Source organism: Arachis stenosperma, chromosome 5 (assembly GCF_014773155.1).
Source record: "Arachis stenosperma cultivar V10309 chromosome 5, arast.V10309.gnm1.PFL2, whole genome shotgun sequence".
NCBI classification, from domain to species: Eukaryota; Viridiplantae; Streptophyta; class Magnoliopsida; order Fabales; family Fabaceae; genus Arachis; species Arachis stenosperma.
Window position 1 is genome coordinate 5,878,989 of NC_080381.1, and position 24,563 is coordinate 5,903,551.

Genomic DNA, 24,563 nt, shown 5'->3' on the forward strand with positions numbered 1-24,563 from the left:
AATTAAGATTTAATTATATTACTTCCGGTAAAAAAAATAAAGAATAGAAAATAGTAGAAAAAATAGAGAGTAAAAACTAAAAATATTATATCAAGAGAATAATGTTGTACAACATATCTAAAAATTATACTTTTATCTAATTGATATACATAATTATTATTTTTTTTTTGGTTTTAATTCATGTATGTATGTATTTATAACTGGACAACTAATTTCAGATTCAAAGATTTAATATGAGTGAAATAATTTATATACGTTACATACATACATATGATAAAGAATTTAATTTATATTGTTAATATACTAAATTTTAAGATTAAGTTCATAAATCAAACAATCACTTATTATTATTTCTTTCTCATTATTAAAGATTAAATATTCGTGTAATTCATAGGTTAGGAAAATGTTAAGAAATAAATCTGGTGATGAGAAATAATTAAACTTGAACCTGTAAGGATAGGATATGCATGCATTAATTGGAACCTATTCTGAAAATTCCCACCTTCCGTTTTCATATATTCACCGACCTATATATAGTACACATGACTCATGTGCCAAAATCATATAGTAAAAGTAGCAATATTGCTATTATTACCAAAAAGCATATAATAATAATAATAATAATAATAACCATTTATACTATTTTTTGGTACGCCTTATTAAAGTGCACAGCTTTTCTTTTTGGAAATCAAATTTATTGGATCTATTTTTTTATTATATTATCACTTTTTAATTAAAAAATTACATATATATAAAAATATGTCAAAAGAATAGTGAAAATAACACCTCTCTAAAGTTTGTATCATTTTGTCTTTGTCTGGTGGGTTCCTTGTTCCACAGCCTCCTTGATACATTCATCAAACTATTAAACTTTATTTTAAAAGAATATAATGAATGATGAAGCATTACTTGACCAAACTCTTTTCGTTTGTTGGTTATAACAAGTTTAAGCTTTGTTGTGATTGGCTGATTGCCACATTTTACAATTAACTTACATTATAATTAAACAACCCTAGCTAAGACATGCTTAAGATAAACTCTTCAAGTTTGGGGTACTTGTCCCATATTTTAAGTACCAAAAACGCTCTCTTTTAAGAGTTTAGTTAACATATATTTTAAAAATATATAGTAAAATTAATAATTAAAAAATTGTTAAAAATAATAACTTATTTTAATATATTTATTAAAATAAAAATTTAAAATTTTTTATTAAGAATAACTTTAATATATTCTAAATATATAAATTATTAAATTTTAAAGGGTGTGTTTAGTTTCCCTTAAAATTAATTAACTAAATTTACTTTTAGTAGATAGAAGTGTTTGGGTAATATCATCAGATTTAAAGTGTCAATTTCGGTTCAACTCAAAGCAATTATTTGTTGCTTATACGTTTAATTTTTTCAAGTTGGCTTTAATATCTAAATTAAAATATCATATTCTTATTAGCTATCCTTTCTTTTTATATTATACATGTCTTACTTTCATAATTTTCATCTATAGTATCATTTTTATCTAAAGTATTTGATGAGGTAAGTATTAATGTTTTCTTTTTCATCAAAAAATATATTTTTTTGTGTTATTTACGTCAGGAAATTTTTAATAATAACTCAATATTATCTCATCATTAAATTAATAAAAAATTACTAGAAATGTGATAATATATATAGTAAATATTGCATAGGACAAACTCTTATAATATTACCTTTATGAATAAATGTAAAATATAATTAACAAAATAAAATTTAGGATAAATTATCAAAATAAATGATTTGTCTTTTAATATTATCAGAATACAATATTTATACCTTAAAAATACCAATGCATTAAACTAATGAATATTTATTATTTACGTCCAAATTATAATCCACTACTATACCTTTATCGCAATTTCTATAAAGATAGAAAAAATGCATTTACATCGTCTTCAATATATAAATATTGTATTATGGTGATATTAAAAAGTAAACAATTTATTTTGATAACTTGATCTAAAATTTGAAAGTATATGCATGATCTGCTGTTAGAATTTTTTTTTATGAGATTAAAGTGAGGATAATATAATAGGACATATATAGGACGAGAAAAAAGGGTTAGAAATCACAATGTTGATATTTATCCTTAATGTTTGAGAAAAAAAAAATATTTTAGTCTTTTATATGTATAAGTATGTTATTCACAAAAAAAATTATTTATAATATTTATGTATCAAATATCATAATTTTTTGAACTAGAGTTTGTGACCAGGTTTTGTACAAACTTATGTATAAAATTATTATTATTATGATAAAATAATATCTATATAGTTTAGGATTTTTATTTTTCTAATTAACATCTTAAAATGATAACCTATATAATTTTTTCATTAATATTAATGTATATTTTTTTATAATAAATAATTTATTGTAGTATATTTTAAAAAAATTGAATAGAAAAGTAATAATATAATAACTGGATAATATATATTATGCCTTTTTTAGAAATGTTATATCGAAATGTGATTTTGATTTATATTATCTATACGATATCTTTTCTTTAGTATTATGTCTTAAAAAAGTATATGGACACAACTCATAATTTAGTTTTGATCAAAATTAATTTTACAATAATAAGTTAACACCAATGTCAATTTATCAATGCTAATCTAAACACGCAATTAACAAGTTCGATGAATAATTTCCTATTGTATTGGACTTTAATCCACCGATATATATGGAATGTTTATTTACATTATAACGTGACAAATCATTTATCCAAAATTACCCTTTTGTTTATTTCTTTTGCCATATTTATCTAATTCTAGGCTTCTAGCACACATCAACTTCTTGACCTGTGGCAGATGGTGAAAAAGTAATGTATACCCAAGATAGTCAATTTCTTAATTAAATTGATAATGTTTTCAGATGTGATTAGCATTATTAGACTTTAAGAAAAGTCTGTTGGTATTTTGTGAGGAAAGTGAAAGTCCCTTGGCAGTGCCTCTTTAGCAATTACTATTCTAAGTGATGATTGGCAATGAGATAAAAAAAAAAAGTAACTTTTTTTTTTTCATCGTGGATATGAATTTTATTTAAGAGTTTATTATTAGTTAATGTATTGTTGCATATATAAGGTAAGATTTGAATTCCTGATACTTATTTAAAGAGTAAATGCCCTTTCCGGTTTCTAACCATTTGTCCGATGAACTTTCCACCCCCTAAAAAATTTAAATACCCAAATCAATTCCTATCTACTTTGATATATGTACGTTCCAGTCCCTACAACCAGTTCTGAGCAGGTCACCTGCTAATGTGTCAGTAATTTGTCCACGTGGGTTTCTCTCGTTCATAACTTGGACAAATCGTCCCTTGTACGTTTGTTGAAACGTTGCGTTTCATTATGAGCAGTTATTTCCTGGGTGTTCATCGTTATTTAAGGTTTTTTCTTTATTCTTCATTGTCTTCGTTGTGTGTAGAATGAAGATAAGGACTTTTCTCCGGAAGAACAATATGGCTATGAAAGTCATAGACTCTTCTTCACAAACTGTGGAAGAAAACAGTGAAGCTGGGAAGAATTTGTGCTGGAGTCCGACTCTGGGTTCCACTCGGAGTATAGGAAAAAAGGCAAATCAAGGCAAGAAAAGATTTATAACACCCAGATGTTATTGTGGCACAAACTCCAAGTTTCTTGCTGCTGGATCAAGCTAGTAAATTTCTTTGTATTCTAGATAACTTAATTCCCTAAAGAGTTCTTCCAAGTCCTTCTTGTTGACAAAATCAACATCCATGGGTGGAAATTTTTCAATCTTTCCATCTATATACCGTAACACTCCATTTGAATCTTTATTGAGTCTCCCACTATAATGAAAAACAGGGACAACAAACACTGACATCTGTAAAAATTCAAACCACAACTGAGTAATAGAGCTAAACTTCAAACTTAATCAACAGCAAATAGACTATAATATCTATCAGTTAAAAATTCTTAACTCATCAGTAAACATAAAGGTAGAAACTTTCAAAGTTAATATCACTATTATAGTTTTACAACAACCCTAACTCATCAAACAAAGCTAGTGCTTCACCCCCATCCACCCATAATCACCATGCAGAGGAGAACTGAGTTATCAAAGTTAATTTTACTCCTACTATTTGACACACTTCTCAACTTGACTACAGTGAAAGATAAAGTAAGTAGAAGAGAACAAAGCATTTCTTACCGTTTCAAAAAAACTTGCCAAATGCAGTCAATGTCTTCCCACACAGTGGTGTAGCACGCTTGCACGTCCTCAACGTAATGCTCTTTTGGAGGGAAGGAGAAAGGTTTCAGAATTAGGGCCAAATGTAAATGATGAAGAGAGAGAGAAAGGTGTTTTATGGAATAACGCTCATAATGAAACGCAACGTTTCAACAAAGGTACAGGGGGCGATTTGTCCCATTATAAAGGAGAGAAATCCACGTGGACAAGTTACTGACACATCAGTAGGTGACCTGCTTGGAACCGGTTGCAGGAACTGAAACGTATATATATCAAAGTAGATAATGACCGATTTGGGTATTTAGATTTCTTAAAGAATAGAAAATTCATCGGACAAATGGTTAGAGATTGAAAATGGCATTTACTCTTATTTAAATTGACATTACTCGACTAATTCAAATTATTTAGGTAAAACCTAATTTTGGTCAAAAGTCATATCAATTTTTTATTTTTATTTTTTATAAAAAATATCTAGCAATTATTGTCACATTGATTTTGTAGAAAGAATTTACTGATTGTTCCCCTTTTTTGAGCTTTTTGTGGAGGCCACTTTCCCTGGGCGAAAATTTTTTTCCCAACTTTTTTGTGGGCGTGGCAAAATTAAATTCTTAGAAAAGCACATGAACACTAATTAATTTAATGAATTCTCTAATTATGTGTGTTTGGCATCCAAAAGACGATATACTAAAAAGAGAAACGTTAGAAGGTGATTTCCACTTATTTAACTTTATATTATAATTTATTATAAAAAGGTAAAATTATAGGTAAATTAGAAAGATATTATTTATTCACCTTATATTTTCTCTTAGTCAAATAGCCATCCTAATATAATAAGGTGTTCGTATGACCAAAGATTTTGGATTTGAATATAAGATTAATAGGAACGTTCTTGTTGTCGAATTTTTTTAGTGCTTTCATGTTATGTGAAGGATGAACCAATTAATCCAATAACACTAAAATTGGTTATCCTTTTATTCATCTTAAAAAATTTTGACATGTCTATGTACACTCCAAATATCTAATGAATATCTATATCAATATTAATACTTTGGAGTGAAATAAAAGAGTCTTTTGGAATTTCATAAATTAAATACCCTGTTGGATAATTGTGATTAGACTTCATAAAATGTTCACGGTGATTATATTAGGCAAAGTTTGATTTAATTTTCCGTTCTCTTTTTTTAATTTCATCTTGGATACGTTTAAATTTTAATGAGAACTATAAAATAAGTAGTATTATTATTTGCACAATTTTTTAGTATAAGTCTAAATACAAATAATGAGGATAATTTTGTATGGGTAATTAAATAGTTATTAAAATAAAAGAAAAACTTAACTAATCACTTAGTTATCCAAACAAGAGAGAAAATGAAATCAACGAAGGTGGTTGAAATATTAATTTCCTTTCCATTTTTTGACTGATTAATTTACTGTGATGACATCTTAATTTGTAAGTGTTTAATTTTACAGTGTTTCGGAATACAGCTCTTCTATTTAAATGGTGGTGGCGATTTTTAAAAGAGGATTGCCATTTATGAAAGAAAGTAGTGTGTTCTTATAATAACATGAATTTTTCTGAGATGTTGCGTGGTCAACCTGTGCCTCCAAAAGGAGGTCCTTAGAAGAATATTTGTCAGCTTCGAATAAAGGAGTCACAAATCAGGAAGAAGATGATCAGAAGCCTGTCAATGAATATAAGAAATGGCAAAACAACCCACTTTTGGGAGGATGTTTGGCTACCTAGTGGGATCTTGAAGGATATGTTTCCAAGATTTTCTCGATCTCAAACCTTCAAAGATCTGTTATAAGGGACTGCAGATTTTGGGATGGGTTAGAGTGGATACGGAGCTTCCAGTAGAAGAGACAGTTGTTTCAATGGAACTGGAACTTTTGAACTAACTCCATGAGATCTTATTGTCAGTGAAGCTAACAACTGAGAGAGAGGATATGGTCGTTTGGAAATTTGATAGAACTGGTATTTTTTTGACTAACTCTTTTGTACAGGTGATGCAGGAAGCAGTCATCTCGAAAGAAATAACTAGCTATAGCTTCACTAGTGCTATTTGGAGGGGCTTCGTCCCATAAAGGGTCGAACTATTTACTTGGTTTGTGTTGATTGAGAGGGTGAATACTAAAGAAAGACTAGCCAGACTAGGTGTCATTGACCAGCTTGACAATATGTGTACTTTATGCTGTAAGTCCGTTGAGTTTGTTTATCATCTGTTTATTGGTTGCGAGCTCACTTGACAGGTGTGGTGTGCGTGGCTTTTCGCTCTTGGAAGGTCATGGACCATACCAGGTACATTGAAGCAATACTTTGAGAGCTGGATGCATGCTGCACAGAGAAAGATTGAGAGAAAGAGGTGGTTGGTTGGATTCTTTGCTATAATTTGAGCAATTTGGCTAGAGAAGAATGATAGAGTTTTCAATAATCATGGCTCAGGAGTAGTGAAAATCATCAACAGGATCTTTATGTTCTCTGACGAGTGGCTTGGTGGTGCTCCATTTGGTTGTTGATGGCAATGGCGAAGATGACGAGGAGTTAATATCACTTTTGGGGTTGTTAGTAATGTTTGTATTTTGAGTTTTACTTATGTTTCTTGGATCTGATTGCTCCACCATATTGTGTTGAACGCTTCTTACTTCAAAAAAAAAGTGTTCAACTCTGTAGATTTACGATTGGAGCATCACTAAATTTTCACGTCACAGTGAGAGACAGTTGAGGAGAGGGAAAAAGAGAGGGGGGGAACGAAATTGGATTTTCGCATTTTTTTATAAATATATTTAGGACAATAAGTTTTTTTTTTCCGATTTGATGATTTTATGTTAATTAGGTTGTTTTCAGTTTTTAATGTGAATCTTAGGGTGTTCATGGGTTTGAGTAATCTAATTATCTGTTTGAATCTGAATTTAAACTAATTAAATTAGTTCTAAAAATAATAAGTAATCGAATATATTTAGATCCGACTCGATGATATTCGATTATAATTGGTTTGGATATTAATTTTAGGAAGAGTGAAAATAACTCGTGAACTCGATGACTCTCTTATTAAATAAAAAATATAAATTTTAATTATATATATAACTTTTACATTATTTAACCTAATTCTGTTATAATGATAGATTTATAGTCACAAAAAAATGGTAGATTTATGAGTATTTTGTTATTGTTAGAATATTATTGATTTGTTAGTTGATATTACATGTTTATCATATTTATACAATTTTTTTAAAAAAATTCTAATTTTTTTAATTTTTTTAATTTTTTTAAATTTATATTTCATCGGGTACCCAATTACTCGAATGAATCAATTACAATTTAATTAATTCGGTTCTCATTTTATCTCAAATTCAAACCTACTCGATTTATTAACACCCATAGTAAATCTTTTAAATAATAAAAGCAAAAAAATCTAAAAATAAATTTTATTATAGTTATTTTTATTTCTAAATATTTTTTAGAAAATTCGGTGAAAAAGTGCTAAAAAGCCTATAACAATATTGATTAAAAGAGTAAAAAAAGAGCAATTTTAATTTTTCTAATGCATTCAACATATATTAAAAGCTTAATTTATATTTTTCTATAAAAAATTTCACTTATAATATCTCTAACTAATATTTTCAGAACATTTATTAACATGGCCTTTTAAAAAAAGCTAGAATAAATACACAAATGATCCACTTACTAAAATATTAATGTATTTTATTGGACATAATCAATCTTTAATAGTCACCATGCCCATATTGCCATTTATTGATTAGGTTACTGAAGAAAAAACGGCATCTACTTCTTTAAGAATCAACAATTATTATTTAATAAATAAAAATATTATGTATATGGAAAAAAAATTAGTCAGCATATCTATATATATTATTTTACAAATTTTTTATATATATTTTATATTTTAACATATATTTTATATAAATAATTAACTTAGTGATTAATTTTTAATATCTAACATAATTATTTAATGAATAATACAAAAAAAGATTTATATAATATCTATGTTAAAAATATATATTAAATTTATTAATTATAATTTTTTTATAAAATATAAATTTAATTTATTTTTATATTTATCTTTTATTTATTAAAATAAAAAATTAAAAAATTTTTTGCTTATAAATTATAATATTCTTAACATATATTTTTATAAAAATATTATGTATGCAAAAAAATAAACACTATATATTTATTTAAGAATATATTATTTAATTTATTTTAAATTTTTTATATTTTAATATGTATTTTATAAATAACTAATTTAATAATTAATTTTTAATGTATATTTAATATAATTGGTATTTTTAAGGTACATGTAAAAATACATAATTAAATCTTACAAATTAAAGAAAGATGGGAAAATGTAAGGGCAAGTTGGGAATAATAAAGATGATTTTTATTTAGCGGGACATTCTACTGTACAGATTAAAGAAGTATAAAGAGAATATATATTCAAAATGTGGATCTACTTTTATTAATCTTTCTTTCATTATATTAAAAGAAAAATTTGTAAACTTGCATCTTTATTATATAATTCACGTTATTTAGCATTTAAATTTGAGTATTCTGAATGTGTGGTGATTTAAGAACCGATGGGAACTGTTCAGTAATCAGTCACAGACACACTTCAACGACCGCAGTTAAACCTCTCTCTTCTCCTTCTCTCTCTTCCCCTCTGTAGTAGTCTCTTCTTCTCTAATCTCTGTCTCTCCTTGTTAATATCAATGCAATAAGTTAGAGGAGAAAGAAAGAGTAAAACTTGTTGCTGCAAAATTGGTGGGGCATTTTCTTTTCAACCAAGGTATCTTCTAACAACGCTTAAAAAATGAACCTTTCTAGTTTTTCCACTCTCCCATTTGCATGCTCGTTATCCCTCTCTCTTAAAGTCTTCATTTTTGGACTCTGCTCCTTTTTTTTCTGTCCCTTTTTTTAAGGGGTGTTATGGTTGTGTGCATGGCATGTTAAATGTGCCACCTTGAGCTGCTTCATTCTCTCTTTTTTTCTAGCTTCAAGGTTCTGAATTTTGAAGTTTTTCTTCTTTCTCTTGGTTAGATCTTACCTGGGTTCGTCTTTGTCTCTTTGCTGTTCTGTGATACTATTATCAACAAATGAGATCCTTGTCTCTTTGTTGTACTGGTCTTGTTTTCTATTTTTGGTTGTTGAGGAAATGATTTTACTTTTGTGATTCACGAGCTGTTTGTTGCATGATAAGAATCTATGATACTTAAACTGAACCTTGTTTTGGTTGATGATCTTCTTCTTCAGACTTCAGAGGGCATGTTAGTATTCTACATTATTATCTCCTACCTATTAGATTTTCTTTTGGGTGGGTTGAAAAAGAAACCTTTTTTAATTTTTCAAAGTTTTCAATGGAAGTTTCTGCTTCATGATCTTATTTATCATCTGTGTTCTGTATTTAATATTAAATTTTAGCTCCTTGAACTATTAAGCTTTTGAATCTGATGGATCTTGCAAAACGAATTGACATGTTTTCTTCAATGAACAGTACTTATATGTGGTACTTGTGTTTAGGGGATTGAGTGATGATGCCAAACCAGCTATGGTTTGCACTGCCAATGATTTACATGGTTGGAAGGACTTTCCAAAGGGTCTTAGGGTTCTTCTCCTTGAAAGAGACAGCACTTCTGCTTCTGAGATAAGAGCCAAACTTGAGGCCATGGACTATCACGGTGAGACCTTTTTATGGATCCCCTCTTTTTCTTGTAGGCATGCCCTCACTTATTCATTTTCTTGAGGTTTTGCATAGCAACTTCCATTTTCATCAATTGGTGGGAGAATTTGGCCCCATCTTGATGCAGAATAATGGCATCTTGTAAAGTGACATTGCTTTAGAATTTAGATGGTCCTTATATGATTCTTCCGGAAATTGTGGTTTAGTTGCATATAAGGTTGGAAAAATTTGAGTAGAACAACTTTTGATGATTGATGTTACCACATCTGGTATAAAGCAGCTAAAGCTGCACAACCATATGCTATTGTGGTCCAAATATGAAAGGTAACAATGATAAAGAAATTCTTGGTAACCAGACTTTATGAACTATTGAATCTATTCCATTTTTGTTGGCTGCAGAAGATGGGAATTTGCTATGGGAAATAAAAAGTTCCCAGAAACTAAGTCTCATCAAAATTATTCGATCAACTAATTTGAATTGGAATTTTGTCTTAGGAACCAACCTTGAGTGTTTCACTATCAGATAGTGTTATCTTCTTATAGTCACATACCCTCTCCCTGCTTTCGCTTCCTTCATGCTTGTTTCTTTTCTTTAATTTCATAAGTAACATTCGAAGTTTCTGTACAGTTTCTACCTTCTACGATGAGAATGAAGCATTGTCAGAAATTTCAAATAGGCTTGAAGGATTCCATGTGGCCATTGTGGAGGTACTAAGATTTCTCCATTCCTTTGGTATAAATAACAAATCATCACCTAATAACTGAAATAATTTGAATATGTAAAATTAGAAAAGAAAATAACCAATAGGATGCTTGCAATCTTTAGGCTGTAAAACATACTTCCACCAAAGTAGTCAATTTCATTATATTGGATTTTGCGAAATGCTAGCAATAAGTGATGACTTATATGTATAACTATAGATCCATCTTCATTTCAGGTGAGTACAAGTAGCAGCCAGAGAGGCTTTAAATTTCTTGAGAATGCCAAGGACTTGCCAACCATCAGTAAGTATTAAACTGCAACCAACATTACCGATTTAACTTCTCGATTTCATGTAATTATTTATAAGTTATAACTACCCTTTGTCCCACAAATAAAGGGAACATGAAATATCAGGAAATGTTTGTTTGTATTTTTCTAACAATTAATACATCCACTGTTTTATGTAGTGACTTCAGATACTCAGTGCTTGAGCATTATGATGAAGTGCATTGCGGTAAGACGTTGCTTTTTATTCGTCACAATTATTCATGGGAAATATATACTTTTGGTTGAGCTAACTAAGTATCTATCTAATTTGTCTTTTACTTGTATTATCTTTAGTTGACTCATGTTGTCAATGGTTCTTTAGTTCAATATATTTTAAATCATTCAAATCAGTATCAGACACAGATGATGCATTCATGCCTCTTGACTCTGATCCATTTTCTATTTAAGCTTGGTGCTGTTGAGTTCCTATGTAAACCACTCTCTGAGGACAAACTCAGAAATATCTGGCAGCATGTGGTTCATAAGGTCTGTTAGTGTTTTCATGTACACTTCTTACCATAATATGGTTGAAATGGGTTCTGATGTGCTTGATCTCAAGCAGGCATTCAATGCTGGGGCAAGTGTCTTGTCCGAATCACTAAAACCGGTTAAAGAGTCTGTAGAATCCATGTTGCAGCTGCAAACAGAAAATGGACATCATGAGAGTAAAATTTCCATTGATTTAGAGAATATATCAAGGTTTAGTGATAATTACCATGAGCAGTCTGCCGGAAGTGATAAATATCCGGCTCCTTCGACACCTCAATTAAAACAGGGAGCAAGGTTACTGGATGATGGTGATTGCCAAGAGCATACAAATTGCTCGAATGAAAAAGAAAGTGGGGAACATGAAGGGGAATCTAAATCTGTTGAAGCATCAAGTGAGAATTTGAATGAAGGTACTCAACCACAGAAACCTGAAGAGACTCTAATTAAACAGGAAGAGGATTTTGTTGCTGATGGTTCCAATGGTGAAAGTACTGTTCCTTTGGATCCTCATGATAGAAGGTCTCTTAGAAGCATCAATGGAAATATAACATCTCCAAATAAAGCAGTGATCCTTAGTGATACATGTCAAAACAAAGCTAACCGGAAGAAGTTGAAAGTAAGTAGCACTGTGACTAAGTTTTTCCCAACATTTTTATGACTGTGATAACTTTTGTTTAATTATCAATAATCTGGATATGTTGAATCTTTATCTCTTAGTCATTCAAATAAGATCATGTGCACAACATATGTCCATTTTGAGGAAAAGGTTTATAATGGAAACACAGAATTGTTAAATATGAACTGCTCTTTGATGGTAAGTAAGAATCTTCTGATCACATTTCGGACTGATATCTTTGAATAATTGAATATCATTTCCATGTATTAAATGAATTTAATTGTCCTTGTGAAGGTGAAATTCCTTGGAATATTTGGAGCTCAAAGTAGTTAATGATGTATACATCCATAAAGAATTATTACACTTAATTGGACAAAAAAGGCATAGTTAGTTATCAAGCTCTTCAAGTTTTTTAACCGTATCATGCGAATGAACTGTTAGTTACTTGGTTTTGATTTCAGGTAGACTGGACTCCTGCATTGCACAAAAAGTTTGTGCAGGCAGTGGAACAACTAGGTATTGATCAAGCCATTCCTTCTCGCGTACTGGAGCTGATGAAAGTGGAGGGCTTGACTAGGCATAATGTGGCAAGCCATCTTCAGGTCATTAATTTTGTTGCTGGTAATAAGTATCACATTCCTTTCCAGAGCTGCAAACTATGTTCATCTCTTTTTGGATAATAAAGAATAAAAAAGATAAAAGGAAAGAATATTATATATTTATATCATCCACTGTAAGATTTATTAGCAATTCTTTGTTGAACAGAAATACAGACTACATAAGAGACAAATGATGCCCAAGGAAGAAGATCGAAGATGGCAAAATCAAAGAGATACGGTGCGCTGGAAAAGGCCAGTTATGGCCTATCCTCCACATCATTATAATCATGGCCTGTCTCCACCTCCTGTATATCCAATGTGGGGACAATCCGGAACTCAAACAACCGGTGCACAGTTTTGGGGACCTCCTGGTTATACCTGGTTGCGGCCTACAGAAAATTGGCACTGGAAGCCTTTTCCAGGGGTAATTTATTTACTTTCTTGGTTGGTGTGGTTTATAAGAAATTATGGATGCAGTTTGATACTGGAAAACTTGGTATTGCAGGTGCATGTGGATGCATGGGGTTGTCCAGTGTTACCAGCTACTCAAGCTCCTTACCTTTCTTACACTCAAGTGAGTAGTAGTGAAGTGAATATATTTACTGTTTTTTTTTTCTTCAATGATATTACTGAATGTTACTAAGGTAACCATATCTGCATAATTTTCTTTGTACTTCTAATTACATCTTTCCATTTAACATAGCATATGGCTGGATTGCACAATGGTAAATCAGCGGATTATAGATATGGCATGCCACCAAGTTCATTTGAGCATTATCCGGTAATAATGCACTCTTTTACTGGTTGCATGTTATGAATCATGTTGTGATGACACTGTCTCTTGTAGCAAAAACACATGTATGGTTGTCTTATAAAGCATGTAGCCATCTTTCAAAATACTTTTTAGGGTGTTCATTTAGTTCGGAATCACGTGAGTTCTAGCATTGACTTTCCAATTGATGTTTGGGTTGTGTACATAAATGTCTTCACATGAAAGCAACCATGCAATCAATGCTTGAATATCCAATATCTCAGCTAATATGAACTCTTCCCTCACAGTGTATGTTATTTGCATGCATGCAGGCAGATGATGTTGTTGACAAAGTTGTAAAGGAAGCAATAAGCAAGCCGTGGCTACCGTTACCCTTGGGCCTCAAGCCTCCTTCCACGGACAGCGTGTTGGCCGAGCTCTCCAGGCAAGGCATATCCCCCATCCCTCTTGACTCTAAGGGCTCTAAACCCTGCTGACATGTGTAATCACTCAACAGACCCCACTAGATAGGAGAAATTTTCAAATGCTCTCAAAAGTAAAAGATAAAAAAAAGTAATAATAATAAGAAAAAAAGATATTGCTCATGCTATTCAATGCTTAACATTTTAGTTATTATTGAAATGTGGAGTATTGAATAATTTAGGTTAATAACTTTTTTATTCTTTTGGGAGCATTTAAATTCTTTGGTGAGCAGTGTCCTTGAATGAGTCCCCTTTAGATATGGACCAATGATATCAAATTCAAGTTCCCAAGTTGATTGGTCTAGTTATTCTGTGTTTCTTTTGGCAAGTTTTATCTCCAAGGTGTTCTCAACTGCCCTTCTATAATGGCTGCAAGTTGGAACCATGTATCGTGGTCCCGGCACAGCACCTACCCCTTATCCATGGAGTTGTCTCCCTCCCCGAGTTGTTGGGCGATGAAGTCGGGTCATACAACACCATATGCCACTTGGCAAAGCATGTTGGAAATGGATCCTCTCAAGTGAAGATTTCTGGTCATGTTTTTATTGTATGTAGATTTTCATGATCTAGAATGAATCTTTGTAAACATAGTTTTAACCAACGATGAGTAGGTAAAACCTTACATGCAGTTGTATTCATGTGAAGTTGATAGTTGGAAATGTTGGATGATTTGACTAGTTTGACTAAATTATTATCTAACGATTTTTAATTATCAACTTTATAAGAAGACAATTCTATGTGAGAACATACAAGAAGAAAAAAGGTGTATGTTGAAGATGTGAACTGGCCACGTTTGTTGAAGATGTCTGTGGTTGTAAATAGACCCTTATGGCTGCTGATAAATCTAACAATAATGATGACATTGATGGAGAAGTGGTGAGAGTTTCTGATTTGTGAAATGTACACTTCATGGGGCCATAAGGTTTTTATTATTATGGTGATAAGTAGTGTGTATGTTGGTGTAGTTGGGGCTCCGGGGCCTCATGAACAGAGGTACCTAATAAAGTAAAAGTGGGGTTCATATCATTTTCATAGGATAGGATAATGTTTAATGTGAATGATAATAAAAGTCCAAGCTTTGACGCATGATTCTACCTTTCTTGTTTGTATGCAAAACTAAATTGAATATGATAAAAGACGTGTTGCTAAAACCAACTTGGTTTGATCGAGTGGTCAGCTCTTTCGTTCATTTAAGCCAAGTGTTGGAGATTCGAATTCTGTTTTGTGTATGCAGTAATCCATTAACTAGCGACAGACTTTTAAATGAAATTTAGATTTATGATGAATTAGTTATTGGTCTGTCATCTTGGATGGAACTTTATTAGGTAGAGAATGACTTTTGTAAATAATATGAACAATGGGTTCTAAAATTGGCTCAATAAAATAAAAACACACTATATTCTAAATTATTCACCTAAATTTTAATATTAAGATAATTATCTGTATACTTAGTGAATTGAATATCTGATATATTCATTGTTCATATTGTTTAATATTTTCATTGTCTACCTATAATTTTCCTATTGGAAAGACTATGGACAACAAAAAAAAGAGACGTGTTGCTAAGGTCTTGGTATTAAAATTAAACAAAAATGAAAAGGTGAGAAAAAGGATTTTGGGGCTATGCTTTTTTTTCCTCATTTATAGTTTTCACAACTTTGAAAATGAGTTGTGCATGCAATTAAGGTTACCATATATGGTTAAATCTTAAAAGCGTGGCTTCTTAAGAATATAATACTCAAGTTTGCTTAAAAGGATGTGTTAAGGAAGCTCGTTTTTGGGGGGTTTGGACAACATTAATGAAATACTTTGATGTTGGTATTGTGGCTTTATTTTGTTTTACAATTTTGTGACTTGTGAGACCTTGAATTTGGTTCAATTAACTGTTCATTAAATTTTTTTGCCTACCTATATGAATGAATAAGGTGGTTGACTTTTTGTTATATGACTTTTTCTTTTAATGTTTACCTCATAATTTTTTAATTGTATTGCTTATTGTGTTACACTGTTAGTTTTTTAAAGGGTCCATTTTGTGGCTTAATTAAGATGAACTTTTGTTATAGGATTTAGGATTTAATATACTAAAAGTCTTTCTAACCAAGTTTATTAGATTCACCATAAAAAAATCCAAAAAACAAACACACCAAATTTATTAGAGTGAGATATTATAATCTCTTTTATTCAACTTTTTTCTAAAATAAAACGCCTTAAATATATAAATTGATCAAATTATTATCATTAATTATTTCTAATTCTCATCAAGATTTTTTAATTTTCTTTCTATTCAATTTTCAATGTGATTAAATTAAAATGCTTTCATTTATATTGACATCTATTCTATGTACATATCCCTACAAAACTAACCAATGCTATTTTTTAAGATAATTCTAGTCATCAAACTTTAAATTTTTATCATCAATTATACTCGTAAGGTTCTTTATTAAATTGTGTCATTTATGTTTTTTTTTTTATATCAACTTGGCCATAATATAGCGTTCTACACATTTTTTTTCTTTACTTTTTCTATTTTAATATCCTTATACTTCCTATATAACTATTTATGCTTAACCCGGAGAACATAATATTTAATTCGGTTCCATTATACATCTAAATATTTTTGTCAACTAAATTTGTTCAAATCTGACGAAAACTACTCAAACAATGTTGATTTAGTATATTGAGTTTGTGTCTTGATATTGAATTTTATAAAATTAAATTGATGCCATATCAAAATTATCTTTATTACTCTTTTAACTTTCATATATGTTTTTATATTATAATTATTTTTATTTTATATGAAAACCTTTATTTAACGGTTATAATGGCTATTCTATAGTATAAAAAATTATATGAAGTTGATAAAAATATAACAACTTTTTGTAAAATAATTTAATTATTTCTAATTACAAGTAATTTGTATTATATCTTATCATTATGCAAAATATATTAAAAATGGCTAAATACTTCTGTTTTTTTTTTTTGCATCAAGGTATCCATCAAGTCGAAAGCCCAATGACTAATCCCTCGGATATTGTAGAGGCACACAAAGTGGGCGACCCTCCCAAGCAAGCAAGCTCCATTCCCATCCTCTGGTGAGTATCGAATCCGGGAGATATGGCTAAGGGACACGGACCCTCATCTATCTGTGTCAACTTGCGTTGGTAAAATACTCCAGCGAGGTCCTCTTTGTTATTTCTTGTCATTCTTCTATCTCTTTACCAAATACTTCTGTTTTAATAATTTATTTAGCAAACAAGTTCTGATTTTTTTTTTTGGTCATAGAAGTTCAGATATATTTAAGTCTTGATTTTTATAAAATACTTGGGCCAACCCTAAAACATGTACATCTTTAAAGTGTGGGCTGAATCTGGAGAGAAAAATGAGAATTACCAAGTACAGGTTGCGTAAATGAAATGAACAATGACAGGCCCAAATAAGAACACTATGTTAATAATTAGCCCAGATTTAAAGTTTCAAGCCCAACTAGAAGCTTGACGTTGTAAACAAGTAACCGCAAGAACAAAAAAGAGAAACTAGATTTTACTAAAAAAAAAGACAGAAACTAGAAACAAAATATGTTGTTGACAATAGAAATTTCCGGAACCGGAAGTCTAAAGTTGTTGACCGGTTGCTATATCTGAAAGAAAATTAAGAGAGGATAAAATCGCCTGATACAGAAGTTATTAAAATTACCGTTGACCAAAAGTCAAAATGACCTGGATGCCCTTTCTTTATGTCTGGGCCTCTGTGCTGTGTGGGCCTTGCAAAAGTGAAAATGCCAGGGTGGCAGGTTTACTGAATATTAATAGGGTAAAGACTTGTTTATGTAAAATTAGTAGTAACAAATTATTAAAAAATTTAATAAATTTGATTAAATTATTATGTAATTATCAATTTTATTTAAAAACAGTTTTCACCCATTTTCTGTTCTTCTTTCTTCGCTTTTTCATTTTTTTTTTCACTTTGATGATAAATTAATTAATTAAGGGGTTAATTATGATTGTACTGTGTGTCTATGTCTATTCCTGTGGGCTGTGGGTTGATCCCAACTTCAATTCATTTTTCAAAGACTTGAAAGCTTTGCAGGTCCAAAATTGCTAGCTGTACAAGATCGTTAATTTCCTTCTGTAAGTTTACTGCTCCCAACTCAAAACCCTTTCTTGATTCTTTATTTCTTGTTCCTTCCAATGAATTGTTAAAGCTGAGATTTTTTTTTCTTGTGGTTGGGAATTGGGGTCGGTTGCATTGAATATTCTTAGTTGTTGTCTCCAAGTTAGGAACCTTTTTCGGTTTTTTCCCGTTGAAAATAAGATTGACTGACACGATGAAATTAGGAACTTCAACATTTGCAGCAAAATTGACCTCGCCAGACGGAAATAGTTTTCTTTTCTTTATTTTTAAAATGTTTCATATGATGATCACAGGGTTAAATTTTAGTGTAAATCAAAGGATGAATTTATCATCAATATTGTTAGTTTTTGTCTTTTTAGATAGAGTAAACTTTAAGGAGTATAAGTTAGCACAATCCTTTATAATTAAACTTGAAGTGCAGGTCTTATTGTTGCTGTGATAGTGTTTTCTGTGTACTACTAATCTAACACTTTGTTGAAAAATGCTTTTGTTTTTTTTGTTTTTCTCTGCAGAGAATATATTGGGGGCATTGACCTCCTTCTTGGAATTCTGGTTTAGGGGTTGAACTACAATTTGTAGGTGTAGCCGGTAGAGGATGGCCTGTAGGGGATTCTGGGAGTGCCTTTTGAAGCTTTTGAACTTCTTCCTGACCCTCACCGGTCTGGCCATGGTTGGCTATGGGATCTATCTGTTGGTTGAATTCCTTCAAGCTCCGGATGATGCAGTTTCCCCTGTCAGTGATGATAGTTCTCTGATTCAACTTGGTCGACCCATGCTTACGGCTGTGTCTCTATCGAACAGCTTCTTTGATGATTTGCCCAAGGCTTGGTATGTTTCTTTCCCGACCAACTTTGAGTTATATTGATTGAGTGATGTGTAGTGTTGACTTGCAAAAGACTTTGCTTTTGGCTATATTTTGCTGGATCAAATTTGGTGTTTTGGTATGATTTATTTGGTTTATCCCTAAGTTATAATTGTGTGAACACTTTTGTTTAATAAAAATTTCCAAGTACTGTATAAGAAACATCTCACAGTTGAGTTTATAAAAGAGTAATTCTGGAAAGTTATGAGTGAAGTACTACTGTGATCATCTGCTAGTTACACTTAGGTCTAGTAATCAATCTGTTAATCGGTTTGGTGTTGTTCACATCCCATGGAAGATGCATGTTTGAATTTCTGAAATGCTGTGTAATAGGTGATGGCAATATCTTTTTATAGGCAGATTTTGTTACTTCTGGATGAAGTTTCCGAAACCATTTCTGTCTTGGTACTGTCTGAATCTAATTGTGTATTTCATGTTTGGCAGGTTCATTTATGTATTCATTGGCATTGGAGTAGTTCTCTTTGTTATTTCTTGTTTTGGTTGTATTGCAACGTCAATGCGAAATGGATGCTGCCTTAGCTGTGTATCCTTATAGAACATCTTTATGATACATCCAAAAGTATTTCATGGACTCAAAAAATTTGCACTAACATACAAATAGCTTGAGTTGAAGTCTTTCTTCTACTCTTCTCTATATGTATGTCCAGCTGCTTGTGCGTGCATGCATGAAATAATAAAGAAAGGAATTATTATTAGTTTCCTTAACTCAACAAAGTACTCAGTTTTGTTGGTACTACTGATCTTGATAGAGCTGGGATGTGCAGCCTTTATTTTCTTTGACAAAAGCTGGAAAGAAGTAAGTAAAAATTGTCTGTGGTTAACTTATGAATCTGAAATTATAGAAAATATATTTGTCATCTTACAACTGTATTTTGCTCAGGAAATTCCAACTGATAAAACTGGAGATTTTGATATGATATATGAATTTTTGAGAGAGAATTGGAGCATTGTGAAATGGGTTGCACTTGGAATTGTTATCTTTGAGGTAAGCAAGAAGTCATATGATTGATATTGATATGAAAGCAATATGATTTTGCAGCCAGACTTGCATATCTCCTTGTGTATGCTACATATACGTTATATCCACAGAAAAATAGTAGCTGAGACTATGATTAAACTATTAAACGTCTATTTAGTAAGGATGGTAAGAAGTAATATGTCATTTCTGATATGGTACTTCCAATTCTCAAGCATGCTTTTAAATGTCCTCTCCTACCCTACTTACCTGCCAACAAAGGGAGAGGGTAGGGATCTAAAAAAAAAAAAAAGAAGATTTATGTGTGCATTCAATGTAATGTGTCTGTCTCTTTATTTGGTGAATAACAATTGTGTATGGAATTGCAGGCCCTTCTTTTCTTGTTAGTACTTGTTGTTAAGGCTGCAAATAGACCAGCAGATTATGATAGTGACGAGGAGTTCATTAACCCAAGGCACCAAGCTCGACAACCATTGCTCAACAGAACAGCAGGCCCAGCAACAGGGGTACCAGTTGCTGGGACCCTTGACCATCGTCCAAGCAGAAACGATGCATGGAGTACACGCATGAGGGAGAAGGTACAATAATTATCTCTGAAAGTTTGCCTTATCTAATATTCTTGCTATGCGACTAGGGCTCCTTGATGCTAACTTTTGTGATTATCCGGTGCAATTGGTTACCAAACTTCTTCCTACACATAGATACACACTTGTGCACACTCATATTGTAGCTTCCCTGACTTGGATAATGGTTTGTGCTGCTAGTAACATTGTTGAAAGCCGATATATGATCTTTAAACTGGAATTTTACTACTGTTCCAACTGACAACCAATTATATTGTTTTCATTGTAGTTTCTTTCAGTCTGAATTTTTTGAGCATTCTAATGATTATCCTGATTATATTGTATTTTCAAAACAATAGAGCATGTGTAGTGCATTGTTGATAGAACCTTGTACGAGACTTTAAAGTATTGTAACCAGGATCATTCTGTTGAAATCATGTCATCATTAATGGCTAAACTGTTAATTACATATTCTTATTACTACTGCTGTGAGTGCTGTTCTAGTATATATTATTTTGGTGGTAATTTCTTTCAGCATTTCAATGAGTTTCCTGAATATAATATTATTGGATGGAATGAATAAGATATAAAAAAAATTGCTTGTACTTGTGTTTTGGAGGGAATTGTATGTTGTTTGTAGTGTTTGACACCAAGTGCTCCTTGTTCAGTATGGGCTTGATACATCGGAATTTACATACAACCCATCGGAGTCAAACCGATTCCAGCAACCAAACTCACAGCCAACGGAAGAAAGGAGCCGCTGCACCATCATGTGATCTCACTTTGTGGATGCTGTACCAAAGCTATGGCAGGTTGGTGTAGAAGGTTTTAGGAGAAATATCTTTCGTTTGCAGAGTTTGTGTACAATTACAGGTTACAAAATCACTCTAGGACCTTGCAACATTATCTTTTTCTTCTTGTGTGTATTGTTGTGATGACATCATTACTTGTGGGGTTCACTCTGCTCATGAGGTGCCCATCACTGATTTCAATCCCACAGATTACTTGTTTCTATTTTTGTTGAATTTTATGGCCCAAGTATTTATTTATATTGTGAGTAAGATCTTTCTTGGTTATTTATAAGGTAGAAAAATGCTTTAATTATTTTGAAATGATTTTTTGATCAAATTTAAACTAAATTGTTTTTTGATTGAGTAGGTTTTCTGATACGCGCCAAGCTTATTGTTATCTCCCAAGTTCACATTTCATCCTACTTGACCGGTTGATCTATTTTATTAATTATTAATTATTAATTAGTATGCTGGGGAAAACAAAAAACGATGCTTCTACGTTTCATTTTAGCTATGAAGTTTGCATATATTTATACGATTTGTGGGGTATTAACTTCTCTTAATTATTGTTCTTTTGTTTTTTTTTTTTTTATTTTGGACGTGGTTCTTTTGTTCTCTTTTTTTTCTTGGTAATTAGGTTTTTTTGTTATCTTTTTTTTTTTTTGGTCAGGGGTTCTTTTGTTATCTTATCTGCACTAGTCTCCCTTTTTTTTTTTGTACATCGCACTAGTTTCCTTTGTATCTGACAATTTACAAGGTGATTTTTTTTGTTTGGTAACACAAGGTGATGATTATATTTGTTGGGCATCGCTTTATGGCGCCTTCCTCTTTTTTTACTTTAGGCGATGTGGGCTTTAGAAGGTTTTTCGTATACAACTCCGTCTGGATTTGACTCAATACTGTTTTTTTTTTTTCGGAGAGCAAGGATTACTAATATGGTATGTTCTATGGGAGCAATTTAAATTATTTATTCTTTTTTGTTGTTTATGGTATTTTTCAATGAGACTTGTCAAGAACTAATCTGTTGTGGATTGAAACTCCATTGAAAGATTTGTTGACCAATGGGTTATTGCATAAATAAGGCAGAATTTAAACTCTCGTCACTTGTTTAAATGGGCTAATGAGTTAATCACTATATCATTAATTGTTTCACATAGAAATGATATAAATTGTTATATTTATTAAATAAATTTTTAAAATTATGGATTTTCTTAATAGACGTTTTTTAAATTAAAATTAAAATAAAAAATAACTTCTCCTTATTGACAAGTTAAACAATAAATTACTTGATTTCCTCTTAAAACATGTAAGAATTTCTCTCGATTTAGCCTAAGGTTATATTATTCTTTGAAAATTATATGAATCATGTACATCAAATTTAACTAACAATTAATTATTTATATAAAATACATATTAAAGCACGGAATGTACATTTAAAGTTTTAAAATATTACATGTAAATATATACAAATATATAGTAATTTATTTAAGTATGATATTTTATGTACGTGCCAACTTTAGAATTTAATTATATCTACTAACTATCCGTAACTTTTAAAGTCGAATAGATGTAAACAAATGAAAAAAACTATCGTGGTCTAAGATTACATTATTTTTTGAAAATTATATCAATTTTATTTGTATCTACTAGCTTCCCGTTACTTTAAAGTTGCGTAGATACAAATATATGAATCAACTATAGATTTATATATTTGTATTTATGTAACTTTAAAAGATACGGTAGCTGGTAACAAATATATATATATATATTAGAATAATTAATTTTTTTGTAATAAAATAATAAATTTTGAAGAATATCAAAATATTTTTTTACTTTTATTTGTATTTTAGTTTAAATATAAATTAACTTTGATTATGTCATTTATGTTATTTTATTATATTGTTTATAATGTTTAATTTAATTTTAAATATAAATTTAACATCATTCTATATTTTTATATGACTGATTGATTATTGACAAATCTATAATGTCGACGTGTAATATAATTATTTTTTTATATATAAAAGTATAATTTTTTTTTTAATTAGGAATGAAACTCGAATCCAAGACCTCTAGATAAAATAAAAAAAATTATGTCATTTGAATAATAGCTCGTAGAGTTAAAAGTACAATTATGTTATATGAACATAAAAACAAAATCATCCATAGAAATACGAGTTGCTTTACATTTTTTGGTGCTATTATATAGTATATAATGTATGATCTACATATGAAATTAATTTAGTCTAACTTGAACTAAAAAGAAAAATGGTGGGAAATTGCATTGACTCATTTGTGATGTGTTTGGTTAAATCAATGTAGAGTCACTTGTTTTGCACACACGCCTAGGGGCCTAGCTGGATTTCGTTAACTATGAACTGGCTCCAATCATTGTACACATTCGTACGAGGAACAACACTTGTACATTCATCATGCCAATTAGGTTGAGACCCATCAAGCTTTGTAATTGGTGTGCGTTTAAACCTCATTCTCTCACCAACTTCCATGTTTCCTTTTTTAAGTCCTTTATATATATAACAGACATTTTTGTTGAGTAATAGATTCATTTTAAATAGGATATTCAATTTATATTCTTTTGATATACACACTTCTTATATTTAATTTTATTTTAATAAAAATAAAAATATTTATTTAGACATATTAAAACTATGTAAATAAAATTGTGTTAGTATATCTAATTTTATTCTTGAATGTTCTCAAAATAAGTTTCACAATAATATACTTATTAATTATTAATAATAAATTATCTAACTATTTTATATAATTAAAAATAATTAGTTTACACATTAATAACAATAAAAATATAAAAATATTATTATAATATATCTAACAAAAGTTCATATATATAAATGAAGCAAAGCGTACTTGTTCTGATATGTCTAAATATAAATGAAGTGAAGCGTAGATGTTCTCGATATCTAATTAGCTTCTTAATTAGTTAGTTAATAATGAAGAGAATCATTAGCATAATCAATTAAGAAGAAAAATGATAGTTCATATAAAAGAAGAAAAAAGAACGTTTGAGACGTCCTACCGTCATATAATTATGGATCATTTTTGTGCATTAATATAATACCATATATGATGATATTAATGTGTTACTAATTATTATTATTTTATATAGTCTAAGCTTCACACCTCCTCAATTTCCGTGTACGTCTTCTAGAAGAAAGCTTATTATATGCACATCATTAATGTCAGATAATAATGGTTCAGATTATTATTATCAGGGCGAAGCTAGAAGAAATATTAGAGGGGGGCTAAAAATATTTACACAATAAAATAGTATTAAAATAAATTT

At 30.4% G+C, this 24,563-nt stretch overlaps 2 protein-coding genes across 4 annotated transcripts; both read left to right on the forward strand.

Annotated features, from left to right (window-relative positions):
- The first annotated feature begins 8,839 nt into the window (after window positions 1-8,839).
- LOC130982294 (two-component response regulator-like APRR2) lies at window positions 8,840-14,566 on the forward strand. Of its 3 annotated transcripts, none has more exons than XM_057906247.1 (12): window positions 8,840-9,039; window positions 9,745-9,928; window positions 10,559-10,638; window positions 10,869-10,935; window positions 11,101-11,147; window positions 11,369-11,446; window positions 11,523-12,065; window positions 12,527-12,667; window positions 12,831-13,088; window positions 13,170-13,238; window positions 13,368-13,445; window positions 13,748-14,566. In XM_057906247.1, the coding sequence occupies exons 2-12, from the start codon at window positions 9,799-9,801 to the stop codon at window positions 13,910-13,912; spliced, it is 1,656 nt and encodes a 551-aa protein (XP_057762230.1). In that variant the 5' UTR covers window positions 8,840-9,039; window positions 9,745-9,798; the 3' UTR covers window positions 13,913-14,566. The 3 variants fall into 3 exon arrangements, with proteins under 3 accessions (XP_057762230.1, XP_057762229.1, XP_057762231.1); XM_057906246.1 differs by having other exon boundaries at window positions 9,771-9,928; XM_057906248.1 differs by lacking the exon at window positions 8,840-9,039 and adding an exon at window positions 9,101-9,251 and having other exon boundaries at window positions 9,771-9,928.
- A 3,248-nt stretch (window positions 14,567-17,814) lies between these two features.
- On the forward strand, window positions 17,815-21,475 carry LOC130983134 (tobamovirus multiplication protein 2A-like). Its single transcript, XM_057907312.1, has 7 exons — window positions 17,815-18,024; window positions 18,541-18,856; window positions 19,335-19,434; window positions 19,627-19,707; window positions 19,792-19,896; window positions 20,256-20,465; window positions 21,119-21,475. The coding sequence occupies exons 2-7, from the start codon at window positions 18,624-18,626 to the stop codon at window positions 21,224-21,226; spliced, it is 837 nt and encodes a 278-aa protein (XP_057763295.1). The 5' UTR covers window positions 17,815-18,024; window positions 18,541-18,623; the 3' UTR covers window positions 21,227-21,475.
- The last annotated feature ends 3,088 nt before the right edge of the window (window positions 21,476-24,563 follow it).